Genomic DNA, 19463 nt, shown 5'->3' on the forward strand with positions numbered 1-19463 from the left:
TTGCTCCCCACCAAGCAGGGACCCCATGTTGGGCTCGATCCCAGGACCCTGGGATCATGACCTGAGCCGAAGGCAGACGCTTAACTAACTGAGCCACCCAGGTGCCCCATAATCTGCATTTTGAGAAGTAACTTGGATAGATTTTATACCAGAGAGGAGAGTTAGGATTTGGGAGGATAACTTTTAGTCAGCTTTTAATGATACTCTGAAATAAATTTTTGGTTGCTGTGACTTGCCTTCAGTTTGTGAACAATTTTATCCCATGATTGTCAAAGCCCATGGAACTGTACAACACAAAGAATGAAATGTAAACCATGGATTTTAGTTAATAATTATATACCAATATTGGTTCATCAATTATAACAAGCAAAAATGGTTTTTATTTTTGAAAGTAATGTGAAAAGTAAAAGGTATGTCGGTTATGTGGCCAATGTTCTAAAATCAAAGAAAACACAGATCCTTTATCTATTCATTTATTTTCTAGAATTCCTTCTGAATTCTTCTTGGCTCTCAAATGTATCCATTTCCTTATCCCTGAAAGAGGTAAATAACTCACTTTTTAGACTGAGGAATAAGATGCTTTAAAAGGATATGATAGATGATAGAGCTTTGATTTTGACCCATTTCTTTGATTTAATTTGTAAATGAAGCACAGCAATCTAAAAAAAAAAAAAAAGATGAAGAAATATTTCATTAAGAAACACAACACCATCAGATATGATCGGCATGCCTAGCTATGAAGAATTCTGTCTGGGGTCTGATATGTTCAGCCTTTGAAGATACTGCATTCCTTCTTACAAAGCAAAGCAATAACTTTTAGAGGCCACCCTAACTAGGCACCAAAGCAATCTCAAACATTTTAATGAGTGTGAGGGCCTCTCCCTGTGTCAGGGGACAATGAGTGAGTGAGTTGTGTCAAGTAGGTAATTAAGAAATGACACAAAAGGAGGGTATACACGTGATTTATTACATGCTCTAACCAAGGTATATAAGCATCCCTTTACACATGCTGACATTCACACTCAAGATCTTTCCTTGAATACAGCAAACCAAACTCAACACTCTTGACACCATGAGCTACTACGGCAACTACTATGGCGGCCTGGGCTGTGGCAGTGGGTGGGAATTTGGCAGCTCCCCCCAACTGGGCTGTGGCAGTGGCTGGGGATGTGGCAGCTACCCCCAACTGGGCTGGGGCTGGGGAGGCTATGGATACGGCTGCTTCCGCCCACTGTGCTATGGAGGATATGGATTCTCTAACTTCTACTGAAATCCTGCCCCGGAAGTCCAACATCTGAGGCCATCAGGTGATTAACTCAAATTAACCAAAACTTGAACCAAGCAATATCAGCCGGGACCAAGCCAAGATGAAAAGTATTTAGCATCTTAGATTCTAGGAATATTTATTATTTTCTATTTGCCTGCTTCATGTCTCCTGGTATCCCCTATAGGCACTTTCATAACTGTGGAATTTCTCAGTTCCCTTTGCAATAAATTATACTAATTTAAAATGGAACATATGGCTTATATTATTTATTTATTTAACTGAATTCTGACTTTCTCTTTCACAGTGCATTTCCCTTCTTGTGTCCTTTCAAAGAAACAGTCCTGGGGCGCCTGGGTGGCTCAGTTGGTTAAGCGACTGCCTTCGGCTCAGGTCATGATCCTGGAGTCCCGGGATCGAGTCCCGCATCGGGCTCCCTGCTCAGCGGGGAGTCTGCTTCTCCCTCTGATCCTCCTCCCTCTCATGCTCTCTGTCTCTCATTCTCTCTCTCGCAAATAAATAAAATCTTAAAAAAAAAAAAAAAAAAGAAACAGTCCTGAAGTTCTGGTTACATGTCCCTGCAATTATCATAATAATATAAACACAGAGTTTATGAGGATTAATCTGCTTTCCACATAACCACCTAATTTTGTTTAGTGGCATTAGTTTTGATTCAGAATCTCGAAGCTATTAATTTCTAGTTTAGCTGGATCTGAAAAAAATAACTAGCAAGCAATGCTAAGTTCAAATGTTATTTAAAATATTTAAGATGGATTTGAAAGACTCAGACTTGTTTACTAAATATAAAAATAGATTTGTTTAGCCAGATAGTCACTTTTAGTCAAACTACTCATAGTATATTAGCTTTACACTGGCTAGATCAGAGAAAGTAATAGCTTGATGACTTCCCTGGATGACTATACTATTTAGCTTGACAGAATACAACAATAGCTATTCTATTTTCTTTTTTTTCTTTGTATTTTTTTATCCATTTTTAAAAATTTTATTATGTTATGTTAGTCACCATACATTACATCATTAGTTTTTGAGGTAGTGTTCCATGATTCATTGTTTGCGTACAACACCCAGTGCTCCATGCAGTACGTGCCCTCCTTAATAACCATCACCAGGCTAACCCATCCCCCCACCCCCCGTCCCCTCTAGAACCCTCAGTTTGTTTCTCAAAGTCCATAGTCTCTCATGGTTCGCTATTCTATTTTCTTAATGGTTAATAGTATTTCTCCAGAATTTGGAGAAAGGCCTTCTGTAGCTATAAAGAAGAATAATCAATACCACCACTTGGAGCAGATATTTGATGTTTCTAGTATAATATTATATTATTAGAATTTGAAATGACTGTTTTTATGGATCTCTGCTGGATTTGGAGAAATGCTCCAGCATATCTTTATTTCCAGGGAAAAGCTATTACTTATGTTAGGGAGAACACATCACAGCAAGTTCACCAACCCCAAAACTGATGCATATCTGGTAGTCAAATAGGCAGAGTGTGACATAATGAATGAAACCTGTTTGACTTATTTGTAATTTTATGGCTTCAGCTTGACTGAATGAGAATGAAATATTCAAATTATTGACTGCTTTTTATTTTTAGAATGATCAACGAAAATGAAAAAAGTTCTGAAGAAAAGAGACAAAAAGAATTAAATAACATTGTATGAGGTAGTCAAAAGTTTAATTAGAACAAAAGACATTAAACATAAAAGAAAAAGAGGAATAAATTAGTTGTTGTTATATTACAACATTATGTTCATATACAGACAGAATTTAAAGTGGAAAAATACCAAGCCACATACTAGGTGAAAATAATTTTAATACATAAATCTGACAAAATGCTAATACCCCAAAATCTAAAGAGTTCCTGTTAATCAATTATAAAATATTGATTAATTGATTAATATTAAACAAGCCCACTTAAAAATGGACAAACTACTTGAATAGGCATTTTAAAAGAGAGGATATTAAGTGGCTTATAAGCATATGTAAAATTCCCAACGTCATCATTGATCAGGAAAACCAAATTAAAACAATATTCAGATATCACTATGTACCCTAAAGATGATCAGATTAAGATGCTGAAATGGCCAATGTGGGTAAGGATGTGGAACAACTAGAACTCTCATAGACTGCTGGTGGTATTGTAAATTTAGCAACTGTATTGGAAAATTATTTAGTAGAATCTACTGAAGCTAAATATATATAGTATAAATTAGCAATGTGTCTCCTATGTATACCCAAAGTAAAAGAATGCCTAGGTCTAAAAAAAGAATCTCTAGTAAAAGCTACATAGCAGCTTTATTCATATTAGGAAGGAAGGAAGGAAGGAAGGAGGGAAGGGAGGAAGGAAGGAAGGAGGGGAGGGAGGAAGGAAGGAGGGGAGGGAGGAAGGAAGGAGGGGAGGGAGGAAGGAAGGCAAGAAGGAAGGAAGGAAGGCAAGAAGGAAGGAAGGAAGGCAAGAAGGAGGGGAGGGAGGAAGGAAGGCAAGAAGGAAGGAAGGAAGGCAAGAAGGAGGGGAGGGAGGAAGGAAGGCAAGAAGGAAGGAAGGCAAGAAGGAAGGAGGGAAGGGAGGAAGGAAGGAAGGAGGGGAGGGAGGAAGGAAGGCAAGAAGGAAGGAAGGAAGGAAGCAAGGAAGGAAGGGAGAAAGGTGGGAAGGAAGGAAGGGAGGAAGGAGGGAAGGAAGGAAGGGAGGAAGGAGGGGAGGGAGGAAGGAGGGAAGGGAGGAGAGAGGGAGGAGGGAAGGAAGGAAGGGAGGAAGAAGGGAGTGAAGGGAGGGAAGGAAAGGAGGAAGGAATAAAGGAAGAAAGAAAGGAAACTACACAAATACAGATTTACCAGAGCAAAATAATAAATAAATTGTGTTTTAGGGCTACTTTGGAAAAATGGGCTACTTTGCAGTAATGAAATGGGCTACTTTGCAGTAATGAAAACAACAAAACTAATGTTACATGCAACAACAACGATGTGTCTCACAGAGACAGTGATGTACAAAATCATTCAGGAGAGAAAAGCTGCTGGTATACCATCTGATGCCATTCATGTGATGTCCAGATCAGGCAAAATTCTAGGGAGTAATACTAACTGGTAGGGTCAAGAGAAAATCTGGAGAGCTTGGGTGTGATCGATATAGGTGGTCTGTGAATAAAAGCAAAATATCACTAACTTGTACACTTAGGACTTGGGTATTTTATAATATGCTTTAAACAACAACAACAAAATCAAATGAAATGATGGCTTTATGTTTCTCTAAAGTAGGAAAACTATTTGAGCCAATTCGTCCTTTAGATCCTCAGATGCATTTATAGAGATATCCATTCTACGGAAGACGTGATCTTTACCTTTAAGAACCTTAGAGCGCATTCACCCATTCAGCTCTTCCTTATTGATTTTCTGCAGCATGCTAGTAGGTGTTCAGCAGTCAACAAGTCCAGCTGGGAAAAAACATCATTTGATAATTGCTTAAAGCTCAAAAAATCTGGACAGTATATTTGAAGCCATGAAAGTTTAAAAAGAATTTAGATGTTCTGCTCAAGTTAAGAGCATATCTGATGGGGCTCAACGAGGATTTAGGTCAGCCTTGGGGATAGGTGATTAACTTCTTGGAGTAAGTTGCAGGACTTTTTTGTCTTCAATTTGTCTTTCTCTACCCTGTCTTTTTACATTATATTTACATTTTTGGAGATTCTGAAGACATTTCCAATGTTAACAGCCTCTTACTGAACTTCATAGGGTATTAGGCATTTTTTTTTCTCAGCATCTAAGATCTTAATAAGCATCTCATATCTTAGCAGACACTAAGCTATTAGCTATTTTCTGAAACAGAAAAAAAAATAAAACCACACACACAATAGGCAAAGAGATGTAATGAGCACTGGATGTTATATGGAATTGATGAATAACTGAACTCTACATCTGAAACTAATGTTATACTATATGTTAATTAATTGAACTTAAATAAAATAAGATAAAAAAACAATAGGCAAAGAGAATACAAAGGCAAAAAATATTACGGTAAGAGTGAAGATATAAATGGAAGAATTTAAGTATGAATTGGATAAAAAATGGAGGGAAGCCAAAGATAAATTGTATATATTGTATCTATTTCATTATTTCACCTATTTCCCAGACCCTAGTGGGGATTGAGAGGAACTAAGACAAAGTGATATTTGAAAACTGATTGGATTAGAGGAAAGGGAGGAACAAGTGTCTATATGGCAGGAGACAGATGTAATTTATTTTTGGATAGATGATATGCCAGAAAGGGAGTCGGGATGTGAAAAAAGGAATTTTGAACAATTTTTAATGTTGCTTATGAAATAGATTTTTGATTACTCTGATTTGCCTTTAATATTTGAACAATATTACTTCACGTTGTTAATCCAAATGTTCATTTTCCAAACTAGTAGGCAAAATCAGAAAAGAGAATATTTTTATGATGGCCAATGTTATAAAATAACAGAAAAAAGATAGCTCTATTTCAACATTATTTTTTCCTGAAGTTCTATACTGGTGTTCACAGCAGGTGAGCTGACGCCCCCAGACTTTCAAATGTTTCTTTAGCTTTGCAAAAAGACTACTATGAAGTATTAGATGCCTTTGAATGGATATAGTAGATTTTAGCACCTTGAATTTAACCAATTTCTTTCATTTAATCTTAAGTGAAAAATAACAAGTCAAGGTAAGTCAGAGATGATGCAATATTTAATTTTAAAACATAACACTAGCAAATGTGTTATGTAATATGCTTGGCTGTGAGGAATTTTATTTTGTCTGGGATGTCCAGACTTTGAAAATACAGCAATTCTTTCTCATAAAAAGAATGCAATATATTTAAGGGACACCATGACTAGGCAACAATGCAAGCTCAAACACTTTAATGAGCTTGAGGGCCTCTTCATATGTCAGGATCGTGTCAGACAGGGGTAACACGTAGAATGACACAAAAATAGGTGGTATGTATTTTACCACATGATCTGCTCAGGGAATATAAGCATCACTCTACACATGTTGCCATTGATACTCAAAAACTTGCTTTGAACAGGGGCGCCTGGGTGGCTCAGTCGTTAAGCGTCTGCCTTCGGCTCAGGTCGTGGTCCCAGGGTCCTGGGATCGAGCCCCGCATCGGGCTCCCTGCTCCGCGGGAAGTCTGCTTCTCCCTCTCCCACTCCCCCTGCTTGTGTTCCCTCTCTCGCTGTGTCTCTCTCTGTCAAATAAATAAATAAAATCTTTAAAAAAAAAAAAAAAAATCTTGCTTTGAACAGAAAAACAACTCACCACCCTGACACCATGAGCTACTACAGGAACTAGTATGGAGGCCCAGGCTATGGCTGTGGAGGATTTGGTGGCCTGGACTGTGGATATGGCTGGGGATGGGACAGCTTCCCCAGACTGGGCCATGGCTGTGGCTGGAGGGGCCACACATATGGCTGCTGCCGCCCTCTGTGCTATGGTGGATATGGGTTCTCTGGCTTCTACTGAACTACTGTGCCAGTAACCCAGCATCTAAAATTATAAGGGACTTCCCAAAACTGAGTTCAGTGTCTGAACATTCAGTATCATGCTGGGTTTATTTCCACAAAACTATTTAACGTCTCAGAATTTTGGATTTTTCAATATATTCCTACATCTTCATCATAACTCTAGAATCCTCTTCTTTTGCTTTTATACCTGTTTAGATTATCTGTTCCCCTTCTAGTAAAATGTTAACTTTGAAAACAAAATATGGTTTTTGTTTTGTTCATGGAACTCAGTTATGTGGAAGTGATATCCTCTTTTTATTTTTGGCCCTATAGGACACATCCACAGATTTTGGAACTATTACCTGATTAAGGGTGAACTGATAGAGCCACAGAATAGTTATTTTACCTGCTCTGTACATTGAGACTCTACAAGACCCAGATGGGATTGACGGAAGGGACAATTCTACTCAATTGTCAATGAGGGAAGCAACCTCTCTGGCTTAGAATTATTTTTCTTCATATACCTCACAAATATGCATACAACTAGCTGTAAAAACTAATAATTCTAGACTGAAATGAAAAAAAAGTTTCAATTGGTTAGTAATTTAATATTTTTCAATTTCTTGCTTTTATTTAGATAATGTTTAGATTTAAGTCAAAAAAAAGCAATGGCACTTTAATATATCTATGTATTTATTTATCAAATATATGTGTTTCATATAAATTGAATCACATGTTTTAATTCAGTACAATGCATAATAAATCTTTTCATTTATTCAAAATTTATTTGGCTTTTTTTATTTTAAGCACAATCAAATGATAATAGATCAAACCTTATCACTAGTCTAATTATAAAGTAAACCACCTTTCCAAGAATTTTTGAATTTGAATAATTTCATCCTGTGTATCATACTCTTCTGCACATTATTTCATTTGACATTTGTATCAAGCAGCTGACCTTTAAGTCAGTAATGAATTGGGGTAAATTTTTTCCTGTGAGGTCATTTTACTCAAAGCATTTTAAATAAAATTTTTTAGTCAGCTCTCTTATATTCTATTGCATTTTCATGACTAGACATGGCATTCTTCTTTACCACCATTCTTATATTGAAGAACTTTTTCAGCCCAATAAGGGAAAGAAACAACCAGACATAATTTCAAACTAATTTAATTTTTAGCATAAACTGATGCTAAACACAGCTGAACCAACAGAGCCTTCTTATAGATCTGAATTTTCCCTGATAAAAACGGCAGGAGGGGACATTTTCTTGATGAAATAAGAAAAAAGATATAAGGAAATATCAATGTTTTTTCCTAAAATCAAATGATATATTCAGGTAACAATATAAAATCAAGATATTTTATTTAAACGTGTCAAAATAGGTAAAGTATGTTTGATTCAATTAAATAGTACTGTCATAAACTTGCCAAAACCAGACATTAAATGGCAGCAGGGCCATGCATCTTATCTTGCAGGTAAAAAAATACACGGACACACACACACACACACACACACACACACACACCCCTCAGAAAAGTAATTGGCTTTTGTAGAGTTATGTAAGCACTAGTAACAGAATCAGGATCAAGGCCAACGTCTTCTGAAACTAGGTGCGACAGTGTAACCTCCTTTGCTCTGTATATTCTCCCTTCATGGAAGCTTCCATGAACATGGGTCTATTTATGAGGATGTGAAAGATTACATTTCTTAAGTAGAAAAACCATTTCTATAACATTTTGTTGTTATGACATAGAGAATTAAAAACTTACTTTCAATGTTACTTTTATCCAGGTTTCACCTATATCTATACACATCTCTCTATCATCTTTATCTCTATCATCTCTATCATCTTTATCTCTATCATCTCTATCTCTATCAACTCTATCATCTCATCTCTATCTCTATCTCTATCTCTATCTCTATCTCTATCTATCAAAAGCCTTTCTTCAAAGGCACAGACTTATTCAGTCTACCTAAAAATAAGTTTGCTTGGCCATCAGTTATCACCCAGCCTTTTAGTCAATCCAATCTGGGTGTTGTAGACTCTCAGTGTACATAGCAAATGAGATACAGTTGTATAGCTCCATTGTTTCACACTTGATCAGGTAATAGTTCCACAGTCTATAAACATGCCCCACAGGGCAAAAAACAAAACAAAACAAAAACAAAAACAAAGCAAAAACACAGCCATCCATGTCATTAGATTGAGAAACACTGTCTATGACACAGGTGAAGGAAAAATATTTTGAATTTATAACAGAAGTGCCCTTAACTTCCAAATAAAAGCTATAATTTGACCAGTGGAAGAATATATTTTCAACATTTTGTACAACAATACAGGATCTGAGTTTCACATCAAGTCATTGTCTCGTTGCAGAAAGTTCCTGAAAAGAGAATGACAAAGAATTGTCTAAGTCTTTGAGGCCACTGAATTAAGAGAAAAACAGACAAAAACTCTCAAGACATATGTATTTCCCAGTTTTCAAAGATAATTCATATCCAAAGGATATTACCATTTTTCTATTTTTTAACTCAGGGAAAAGAAAAACAATAAAAAATATTTAGTTCATATATTTCACAGTATTCACAATTATTTTATTTTATTTTATTTTATTATGTTATGTTAATCACCATACATTACATCATTAGTTTTTGTTGTAGTGTTCCATGATTCATTGTTTGTGTGTAACACCCAGTGCTCCATTCAGTATGTGCCCTCTTTAATACCCATCACCAGGCTAACCCATCCTCCCACCCCCCTCCCCTCTAGAACCCTCAGTTTGTTTCTGAGAGTCCATAGTCTCTCATGGTTCATCTCCCTCTCCGATTCTTCCCCTTCATTTTTCCCTTCCTACTATCTTCTTTTTTTTTTAACATATAATGTATTATTTGTTTTTAATCATATACCACTTTTCTTTGAAAATACATAAATAAGGGTACATTTCACTATTAAACTTTTTAAAAAATTTGCAAAATATATTGATTTTTATCTCATATGGACATAGTTATTTGCATCAGAAATATGAACATAAATTAGTCATCACAGTCAAACAATCTAGCAGATTTACTCAACCATTCATGGGATTCTTAAACTTGTTAGATTTATTTGTGATTGGCTTCAAAATGACTCCTTGAGAATTAAAAATTTTTCCAAGTTTTTTTCACAATGAAAAGTAGAAATGGAATAAATTTTGATTAAAAGGAAAAAGGATTTAACAGCCAAGGCAAATACTGGGTTAAATATTCCTTTAAAACTTGAAAGCCATTTTAATCCATATTCTATCTTTGAGAATTACTATAAGTTATGGCAGGTAGAATTCATTCTTTCATTAATTCAACAAATATTTTTGTTTGTAAGAACAATGAACAAATCCAGTTGGGAGAATGAATTATCAAAAATGTTATTGGGCTGCCTGGGTGGCACAGTTAAGTGTCTGCCTTTGGCCCAAGTCATGATCCCAGGGTTCTGGGATGATCCCCGCTTTGGGCTCCCTACTCAGTGGGGAGTATGCTTCTCCCTCTTCCTCCGCCCCTCCCTCTGCTCATGCTCTCTCTCATTTGCTCTCTCTTTCTCTCAAATAAATAAATAAGATATTTTAAAAATGTTACAAAAACACTAAGTCAGGAAGTTATATGCACCCCATGTCCACTGCAGCATTATTTACAGTAGTCAACATATGTAAGCAACCTGTGTCCATCAATGGACAAATGGATAAAGAAAGAATAATACACACACACATGCATGCTCACATAGAATGGAATATTATTCATCCATAAAAAAGAAGGGAATCTTGCCATTTACAAGAACATGGATGGACCTTGAGGACGTATGCTAAAGTGAAGTAAGTCAGAGAAAGACATATACCGTATGATCTCACATATATGTGGAATCTAAAAAAACAAAAACCAAAAACTGAGCTCATAGATACAGAAAACAGATTGGTGGTTGCTAGAAGCAGGGGTTGGGGATGGAGTAGGAAAAATGGGTGAAGGGGGTCAAAAGGTATAATCCAGTTAAAAAATAAATAAGTCATAAAGATGTAATACACAGCATGGTGACTATAGCTAATACTACTGTATTGCATTTTTAAAAAGTTTTTATTTGAATTCAGTTTAGTTAACATACAGTGTAATATTAGTTTCAGGTGTATAATGTAGTGATTGAATACTTCCATGTATCAGTCAGTCTTCACCACAAGTGCACTTCTCAATACCTATCATCTATTTTTTTATTTAAATTCAATTAGCCAACATATAGTACATCATTGGTTTTTGATATAATGTTCAACAATTCATCAGTTCAGTATTGCATATTTGAAAATCTCTAAGAGAGTAGATATTTTTTCTTTAACTTTTATTTATTTATTTGACAGAGAGAGAGGGAACACAAGTAGGGGGAGTGGGAGAAGGAGAAGCAAGCTTCCCGCTGAGCATGGAGCCCGATGTGGGGCTTGATCCCAGGACCCTGGGATCATGACCTGAGCCGAAGGCAGCCGCTTAACTGACTGAGCCACTCAGGCACCCCATAAGAGAGTAGATCTTAAAGGTTCTCAACACAAGAAAAAATTGTAACTGTCTATGGTGATGGATGTTATTTAGACTTACGGTGGTGATCATTTCACAATATATACAAATATCGAATCATTATGTTGTACACCTGAAATTTGTATAATATTGTATGTCAATTATATTTCAATAAATAAAATGTTACACATTTCAAAACAAAACAAAACAATACAACACAACAATAACAAAACAAAACTTCTGTAACATGTCTAAGGTCATGTAAAGTAAACATGCTGTTAAAGATCCAAGTCCAAGATATGATCACACTCCAGTGGGGCTTAAACTTTGGGTTTGGTTTACTGTCTTCATAGAGTGAGCTGAGCAGCCAGTGAGCACTGGCTCTCTACCTTCCTTGTTTCCTGACTCAGTCATTTCATGACTGCACATTCATTCTTGGAGATTTTCAAGGCATCAGGATTTTAAGAGACCCTGTTAAAAATATTACATGATTTTAAGAGTACATATTAAAATAAACTAAAGCCTTAATAAATAAGTAATAGCATACAAAAAAAAAATGTTTGCTGATTGCCTGAGAGAAAATAAAGGGCTGGGACACACAGAATTGGTAAAGAAAATATAAGAACAAAGATACTATGATGAAATTAGGGATATGAATAGAGGGATGAAATACTGAGTGGAAAAAATGGATAAGAACAAAAGACCTAGCTGGTGCAAGTATGTATTGGGGATGAATGTAGAATGAGATTTAAAGAGAGGTTTGATAAGAGATATGACATATGGATTATGAAGAAAAGTAAAGAAGAAAAAAAAATAACTGTAAATCATAGAGCCAAGGTCATCTGCATTTTTAGCTAATACTTTGGCGATGGCCTGGTCTGGAAAAATGAGTAATGTGTAAAGAGAATATTTTTGAACAGCTTACAGATTGATTATAGCAGTGAGTTTGGTCTCTCAGTTTCTGAAATAAATTTTACTATGTTGATTAAACAAAAGGATGCTTTACAAGCTGATGTATAAAGTCAAAATAATTTTCTTTTGTGTGTGTGTGTGCATTTGTGTGTGTATTCAACTTGAGAAATAAATTTGACATTTGGAGAATTTGATAGATTTAAGAATTTTAAACGTGATCAGTATATTCTAATCTAGATGGAAGTAAGATACAAATACCCGGAGAATGATATGAAAATGGGAAATGAGAAAATACTTAATGAGAAAACACCATCGAATATGAATGATGCAATATGTTTAGTGATGAAGAATTCTAGGTAGGGAATTTTTATTTTGTGACTTTGAAGACAGATTTCTTTTCTCATTAAAACAGAAAGAATGTAATGAGTTCAAGGGTGTTCTAACGAGGCAGCTAAGCAAGCTCAGAAATTTTAATGAGTGTGCACCTCTCCTTGTGTCAACAAACAGATTAATGAGTTGCCTCAAGTGAATGAATAATTTAGAATGATACAAAGGAATGGCCCCATGTTTTATCGCACTTTTCACTCAGGGGATATAAGCATAGCTGTATGACATTCACACTCAGGATTTTGCTTTGAACAGCAAACCAACTCACCTTCCCTGACACCATGATTTACTATGGCAGCTACTATGGAAGCCTTGGCTTTCGTTGTGGGGGCTTCTGTGGTCTGGGCTGTGGCCATGGCTGGAGATGTGGCAATTTTCACAGACCGGGCTGGGGCTAGGGAAGCCACAGATATAGTTGCCACCGCCCATCATGCTATGGAGGATATGGATTCTCTAGCATCTACTAAACTACTGCTATACTAACCCAAAATCTGTTACCATGAGTGGATTTGCCACAACATTCTTCAGTCAATGCAGTGGGATTACCCTAGGCTTATTTGCCAAGAGAAATCTAAGAATTTAAGAGAATTTATTATTTTAAGGTATCTGCATTATGTCCTCTGGCATCCTGAGTTTGGGCACTAACAGATGATTTATGTTGAATACCAATAAATGACCTAACTTGAAAAAGAAAATACAGTTCTGCGGGGGGGTTTGTTTAACTCAGTTATATGCACATACTTATATGTGTTACTAATTACAATTAGAAATACAGAACACACAATTACATATGTGTGTGTACATATTAATGCATAAAAAAGAACTCCGGTTTGAGAATTAGTAATTTGAAACAATAGAATGTTACTCTTCTTCTTTATTTTAGTTATATAACTTTCAGAATTGAATTTGGCAGCAAAAAATCAACTATGGAGTTTTAAATCTTCCTACGTTTTAAAAAATATAGTTGTTTTACATATTTCATATTTATCTATTTCTATTTCTTAATGGAGCTCAAAATTTGCAACTAATCTTCCACCTCTATTGTCTCCCTTTATTTTATCTTATAAAAACAGGTGGTGTTACATCTACATATTTGTAGTCGCTAGGCAACCACATCCTTACAACTATAATCAGAGCAAACTTTCCACAAATCTCATAATCCATATTGCTAAATTTTCATAGAAAATAAGCTCTGTTTTTCTGTGAATCTTTGAAATATATATTATCTTCCATTATTCATAGTCTGCTTTCATCTATTTGTTATGCACATAAAATAAGACAGACATAAAAGTTATTGATAACCTGGAAAATCAAATGTGAACTGGGGTCATTCATCTCCCTCATCTCATTTGTCTTCTTATGGGGACACTGTTCATCATCATCATCATCATCATCATCACGCTGAAGTATCTATAATCCAGTAAGAATAATATACAAATAGAAATATCATTGTGAACCAAAATGTTGTGTGGTTTCAACTAACCAAAAATACCATTCAATAATTAAAAAAAAATTAGACCCCATTCATCCCTTCAAAAATGACTATTTTATCGATGGGACAGTAGTCCCCCCTTATCAGTGGTTTTATTTTCTGTGGTTTCAGTTGCCTAAGGTCAGCCATAGGTGAGAAGGAAATGATCCTCCTTCAGGAATGTTGTCAGAAGATCAAAAGCAGCTTCACGCTACCTCACAATGCCTATGTCACTCACCTCATGTCATCTCATTTTGTAAACATTTTATCATCTCAAGAAGAAGGATGAGTACAATAAAGGTATTTTGACAGAGAGAACACATTCACATCACTTTTATTACAGTATATTATTACAGTTGTTCTACTTAATTATTAGTTATTATTGTTAATCTTTTCTGTGCCTAATTTATAAGTTAAACTTTATCACAGGGATGTATGTATAGGAACAAACATGGCATATATAGAGTTCGGTACTATCTGTGGTTTCAGGCATCCACTGAGAATCTTGGGACACATCCCCTGTGAATAAGAGGGGACTACCATATAAGAGATAAGGAATAAAATAGGTAAAATATCAGAATTTCTAAATTTTTCCTAAAACTGAATGGCATCTTCAGGTAATGGTATGAACCTATTGATACTTGGTATAAGCTGGGCCAATGTAATAAAAAAAGGACAAAACGAAATCACAGAATTAAAGATCTGAAAGGGACAATAAACTCTGTAATGTTGTCCCATAGTCTTGCAGGCAGGGAACCTCAGAATAAGCCATTTTAAGACTAGAGTATTCGATTATACTATGCTGCTTCTCTCTTTATTTTCTCTTTGAATGTTGTCACATAAACCATTTTGAAAGTTCTGGTGATGCTTATAAGAAAAGCTTAGATGCAGCAAGATGGCAGCTCTCTCAATGTCAGAGACGCTGAGGCAAATGTTGTGGGGGAAAAGAGCAGTGGCTGTAGCTGCCATTTCTGTTTCCAGGGTTCCTATCAGGTCGTTAAGCACTTCCACATGGAGGCTGGCACAGGACCAAGCTTGGGACACGCAACTCATAACAGCTGTTGAAAAATTGGGTATCACTACTTTAACTGGTGTTCCAGAAGAGCATATCAAAACTAGAAAAGTCAGGATCTTTGTTCCTGCTCGCAATAACATGCAGTCTGGAGTAAATAACACAAAGAAATGGAAGATGGAGTTTGATACCAGGAAGCGATGGGAAAATCCTTTGATGGGTTGGGCATCAATGGCTGATCCCTTGTCCAACATGGTTCTAACCTTCAGTACTAAAGAAGATGCAGCTGCCTTTGCAGAAAAAAATGGGTGGAGCTATGACATTGAAGATAGGAAGGTTCCAAAACCCAAGTCCAAGTCTTATGGTGCAAATTTTTCTTGGAACAAAAGAACAAGAGTATCCACAAAATAGGTTGGCACTGACTATATCTCTGTGCTTGATGGTGAATAAAGTCAGCTGTGCAGTATTTATAGTCCATGTATAATACATCTCTTAATCCCCTAATAAATTTGACCTTTAACCACACAAAAAAGCTGATTTTTATGGAGATTGATCCCTTTACTTAGATTAAGAGCTATGTTTCTTTAACATTTTTATTGTTCTGAAATAGAGAACTGCACCTGTCAATTTGTAGGTTATCTGCCTTTGGATATAATTAAATAATGAGCAATGTTAAAATTCAACTTTAGGTAACAAAACAAATGAACAAAGACCCATGATGACCTCTTCTTTCAGTCCGTGCTGTCTAGGGGTTGTATGGGCTGAGCAAGGGAAATAGGGCCAAGTCACTTACCCTATTGAAGGATCACACTGTGGAGTTTGATCCTTTCATTTGGTTAGTATCTCCAAGGATAGGTGCTTTGGGCCTGACAAGCAGTAATCAATATAATTATTCTGCCATTGACATTCTTAGTATAAACAATATTATCATAATTTTGTTTTGTTTAGATTATATGAATCTGCATCTAAGGTGAGAGAAAATGTTTGGAATTTATAACAAAATACTTCTTCACTGCTAGGGAAAATGTAAGAACATTTTTCACTCCTCCATCCATCAGCATCAATAGCAACTTGGGTCATGAGTGAAAACTTAAAAAAAAAGTAATAATAATGATCCACATCTGCCTTTGATCCACTAAATGGGCAGAAAAATAATAACCCCTAAAGAAATTTCCAATGTAAAATTTTCACTTATGCATATGGGGAAAAACATTTGTTTCATATTTTTCAAATTCTTTTTTTTTTTTTTTACAGTGGATGGACATTTATAAGTGATGAATACCAAAGTCATGTGTTTTCTTCTTTGAAAACACATTTAGCGTTTGTTAGTGAAATTTTTCATTTGTGTCCCATATTGTTTCCATCTATAAAGCAGAGATAGTCTTAGACGTTAAAAAAATAATTAGAAGCCTTTAATCATAGTTACATGCTCTGACAGAGCTACACAAGGAGACTATGGAATCCCTAATGCTATGCAATTTATTCATACTTCTAAGTGATTCATTAAAAATGAAAATATTCATTCTATCAACTGGCTGATTTCTGAAATGAGGAATAAAAATGGAATGCATTTGGGTTAGAATAGCATGGAGATTAAAGGCTAATATTGGGGTTAGTGCCACTCTGAAACCAGAAAGCCTGTTGGAATTCATGTCAGCCATAAAACATTTCCTAGAACAGCAGATCGGTTGCTTAGGTTATGATATGCATGATCCTTGATTTAATATCAGTGAAAGTCATATAACTCTTTCAAAAAATATTGAGTGCCAACTAAATGCTAGGTTTCGTTTAGATACTAGGTCAGGTCAGTGAACAGACCCATCCAAAAACTATGTCATATTACTTATAAATCTCAACAGAAGCTTAGCAAAATGGTTATTGTCAGAGAAAACAAGTTTCTTGAGTCCCAAGTGTCAAGGTATGGGCACATTTGCATAGAGCTTTAGGTATCACTGATTAACTCTCTGGGCTGAGGTGAGGAACTCTGTGAATATCAGGCCAACTGCTTCCAAAGAGTGCTTCTTTATTTCTTGTCCTTCTTTATTTTCTTATTTTTTATTATTATTTTTAAATTTTTATTTACTTATTTGAGAGAGAGAGAGAGCACAAGTGGAGGGTGGGAGAGGCAGAGGGAGAGGGAGAAGCAGACTCCCTACTGAGTGGGGACCCCCCCCCACACCTCCAACATGGGGCTCAATCCCAGGACCCTGAGATCATGACCTGAGCTGAAGGCAGAAGCCCAACGAACTTAGCTACCCAGGCACCTCTCTTGTCCTTTTTTAAAAGTGTGCTACACATGAAGAAAATTTCTTACATCTTCCAGGTTGTACAAGGTCCTTTAAAATTTAAGATGATTTTAGGAGTTTTAACAACATTGTCAATATCCTAGAAAGGTTTTGTTGATATCTTAGGAAAGACAAGTTAGAAATTACCTACAGACAAAAAAATGGGCACAGACTAAGCAAAGAGAAGACAGGGGCAAGTGTATAATATTGACTATGGAGATCTAGGTAGAAGGATGCTGTGTTCTTTTGAATGTAGAGTTAGAGCCAAAACCATTTTTCCCACTTCACACTTATACCTGGATGCAGCAATGAATCATGGAGGAAGGAAGTTGGGTGATGTTTGGAGTAAGATTTGAAGAAGATCTAAGATACATGGATAAATGATGAAGGGCAGAGAAAGAGGGGGACATAGTGTAGGGGGGGCAAATATAATCTGCACTTGTGGTAGCAGTGAGACTAGAACGTATTCTGGAGAAAGGGCCCAGGATATTTAAAAAAACGTACTGTGGGAAGACTTCCCACAAGATGGATTTTTGATCACTTGATAGTCTTTCCACTAGTGATTTCAATTCCGCTATGCATTTAAACCAAATAAGTATGCTGGCATTTAAAGCCAAAAATAAACCTATTAGTTGTACATTGCCAAAATTTTAAAACTCTAGAAATCAGGTGAGCTTTTGTGGTTGTTTTCTGGTATACATGGCAAGTGAACCAAATCTGTCTTGACATAAAGTGTTCTTTTATATTCTAAAAAGAGGTGCATCATTTGCTTCTCATGATACAAAATACATGCGCCTTTTAAAGAAATTGATAAACTTGAGACTTGATCTTAATTATTTTTTGCTATTTTGTAGAACCAATTACAGTAACTCTCAAATGCCAGTGATGAGAAGATATTTAATTAGAAATTCAACAATATTTAATGTAACTGATGTCAAGTGACTGGCAATCAAGTATTCTGTTTAGGCTTTGGTATGTTAATACTTTGAAGAAATAGCAATTCATTCTAAGAAGATTATAGCAGCAAGCTCTTCTCTACAGCCTATGTGGCCAAGCAGGTTCAGACATTCTTTTTTTTTTTTTTTTTTAAAGATTTTATTTATTTATTTGACAGAGAGAGTCACAGCGAGAGAGGGAACAGAAGCAGGGGGAGTGGGAGAGGGAGAAGCAGGCTCCCGGCTGAGCAGGGAGCACGATGTGGGGCTCGATCCCAGGACCCTGAGATCATGACCTGAGCCGAAGGCAGACGCTTAACGACTGAGCCACCCAGGCGCCCCAGGTTCAGACATTCTTTATGCCTGTGGTCGGGGGACCACAGATTAATAACTTGTGTCAGGCAAATATAATTCATGGAATGACACCAAAGGAAGGGCACATATTTTGTCATGTTCTCTGATCAGAGTATATAAACGTCCTTGTAAAGATGGTGACATTCACACTCTGACTCTGGCATTGAACCGCAAACCGACTCACCCCCCTTAACACCATGAGCTACTACTACGGCAACTACTACGGAGGCCTGGGCTACGGCTGTGGAGGCTTCAGTGGCTTGGGCTGTGGCAGTGGCTGGGGATGCGGCAGCTTCCCCGCACTGGGCTGGGGCTGGGGCTGGGGAGCCCGAAGATATGACCGCTGCCGCCCACTGTGCTGTGGAGGATATGGATTCTCTACCTTCTACTAAAAGTATTTTTGAAATTGGTTGCAAAGTGAAAGCCTCCAAATTTATTTGGTCCTATTTTTGTGCTTTGATTCCCAAAACATCTATCTTATATTCTCCAGGACCTATTGATAGCTATTTATCAATGGTTAAACTGCTTCTACAAATATTTGGTGCTTTTTACCTCCAGAACCCATCATCTTTTTTTTTTTTTTTTTAAGATTTTATTTATTTATTTGACAGAGAGAGAGAGAGAGCACAAGCAGGGAGTACGGCAGGCAGAGGGAGAAGGAGAAGCAGGCTCCCCGTGGAGGAGCAGGGAGCCTGACACAGGGCTCGTTCTCAAGACCCCAGGATCATGACCTGAGCCGAAGGCAGATGCTTAACCGACTGAGCCACCCAGGAGGCCCCAGAACCCACCATTTTAAATGAATATTCAATATGTAAAACTGTCCTAGTTTGCTCCCCTCAGTTTG

At 36.5% G+C, this 19463-nt stretch overlaps 2 protein-coding genes and 2 pseudogenes across 2 annotated transcripts; all 4 read left to right on the forward strand.

Annotated features, from left to right (window-relative positions):
• Positions 1-1072: 1072 nt before the first annotated feature.
• LOC118552228 (keratin-associated protein 19-5-like) lies at positions 1073-1270 on the forward strand. The gene has a single exon (XM_036118557.2). The coding sequence runs from the start codon at positions 1073-1075 to the stop codon at positions 1268-1270; it is 198 nt and encodes a 65-aa protein (XP_035974450.1).
• A 5295-nt stretch (positions 1271-6565) lies between these two features.
• Positions 6566-6757, forward strand: LOC118541484 (keratin-associated protein 19-7-like; annotated as a pseudogene).
• Positions 6758-14928: 8171 nt separating this feature from the next.
• LOC118541485 (NADH dehydrogenase [ubiquinone] iron-sulfur protein 4, mitochondrial pseudogene) lies at positions 14929-15577 on the forward strand (annotated as a pseudogene).
• Positions 15578-18816: 3239 nt separating this feature from the next.
• Positions 18817-19011, forward strand: LOC118541483 (keratin-associated protein 19-4-like). Its single transcript, XM_036101102.2, has one exon. The coding sequence runs from the start codon at positions 18817-18819 to the stop codon at positions 19009-19011; it is 195 nt and encodes a 64-aa protein (XP_035956995.1).
• The last annotated feature ends 452 nt before the right edge of the window (positions 19012-19463 follow it).

Source organism: Halichoerus grypus, chromosome 1, assembly GCF_964656455.1.
Source record: "Halichoerus grypus chromosome 1, mHalGry1.hap1.1, whole genome shotgun sequence".
Taxonomy (NCBI): domain Eukaryota; kingdom Metazoa; phylum Chordata; class Mammalia; order Carnivora; family Phocidae; genus Halichoerus; species Halichoerus grypus.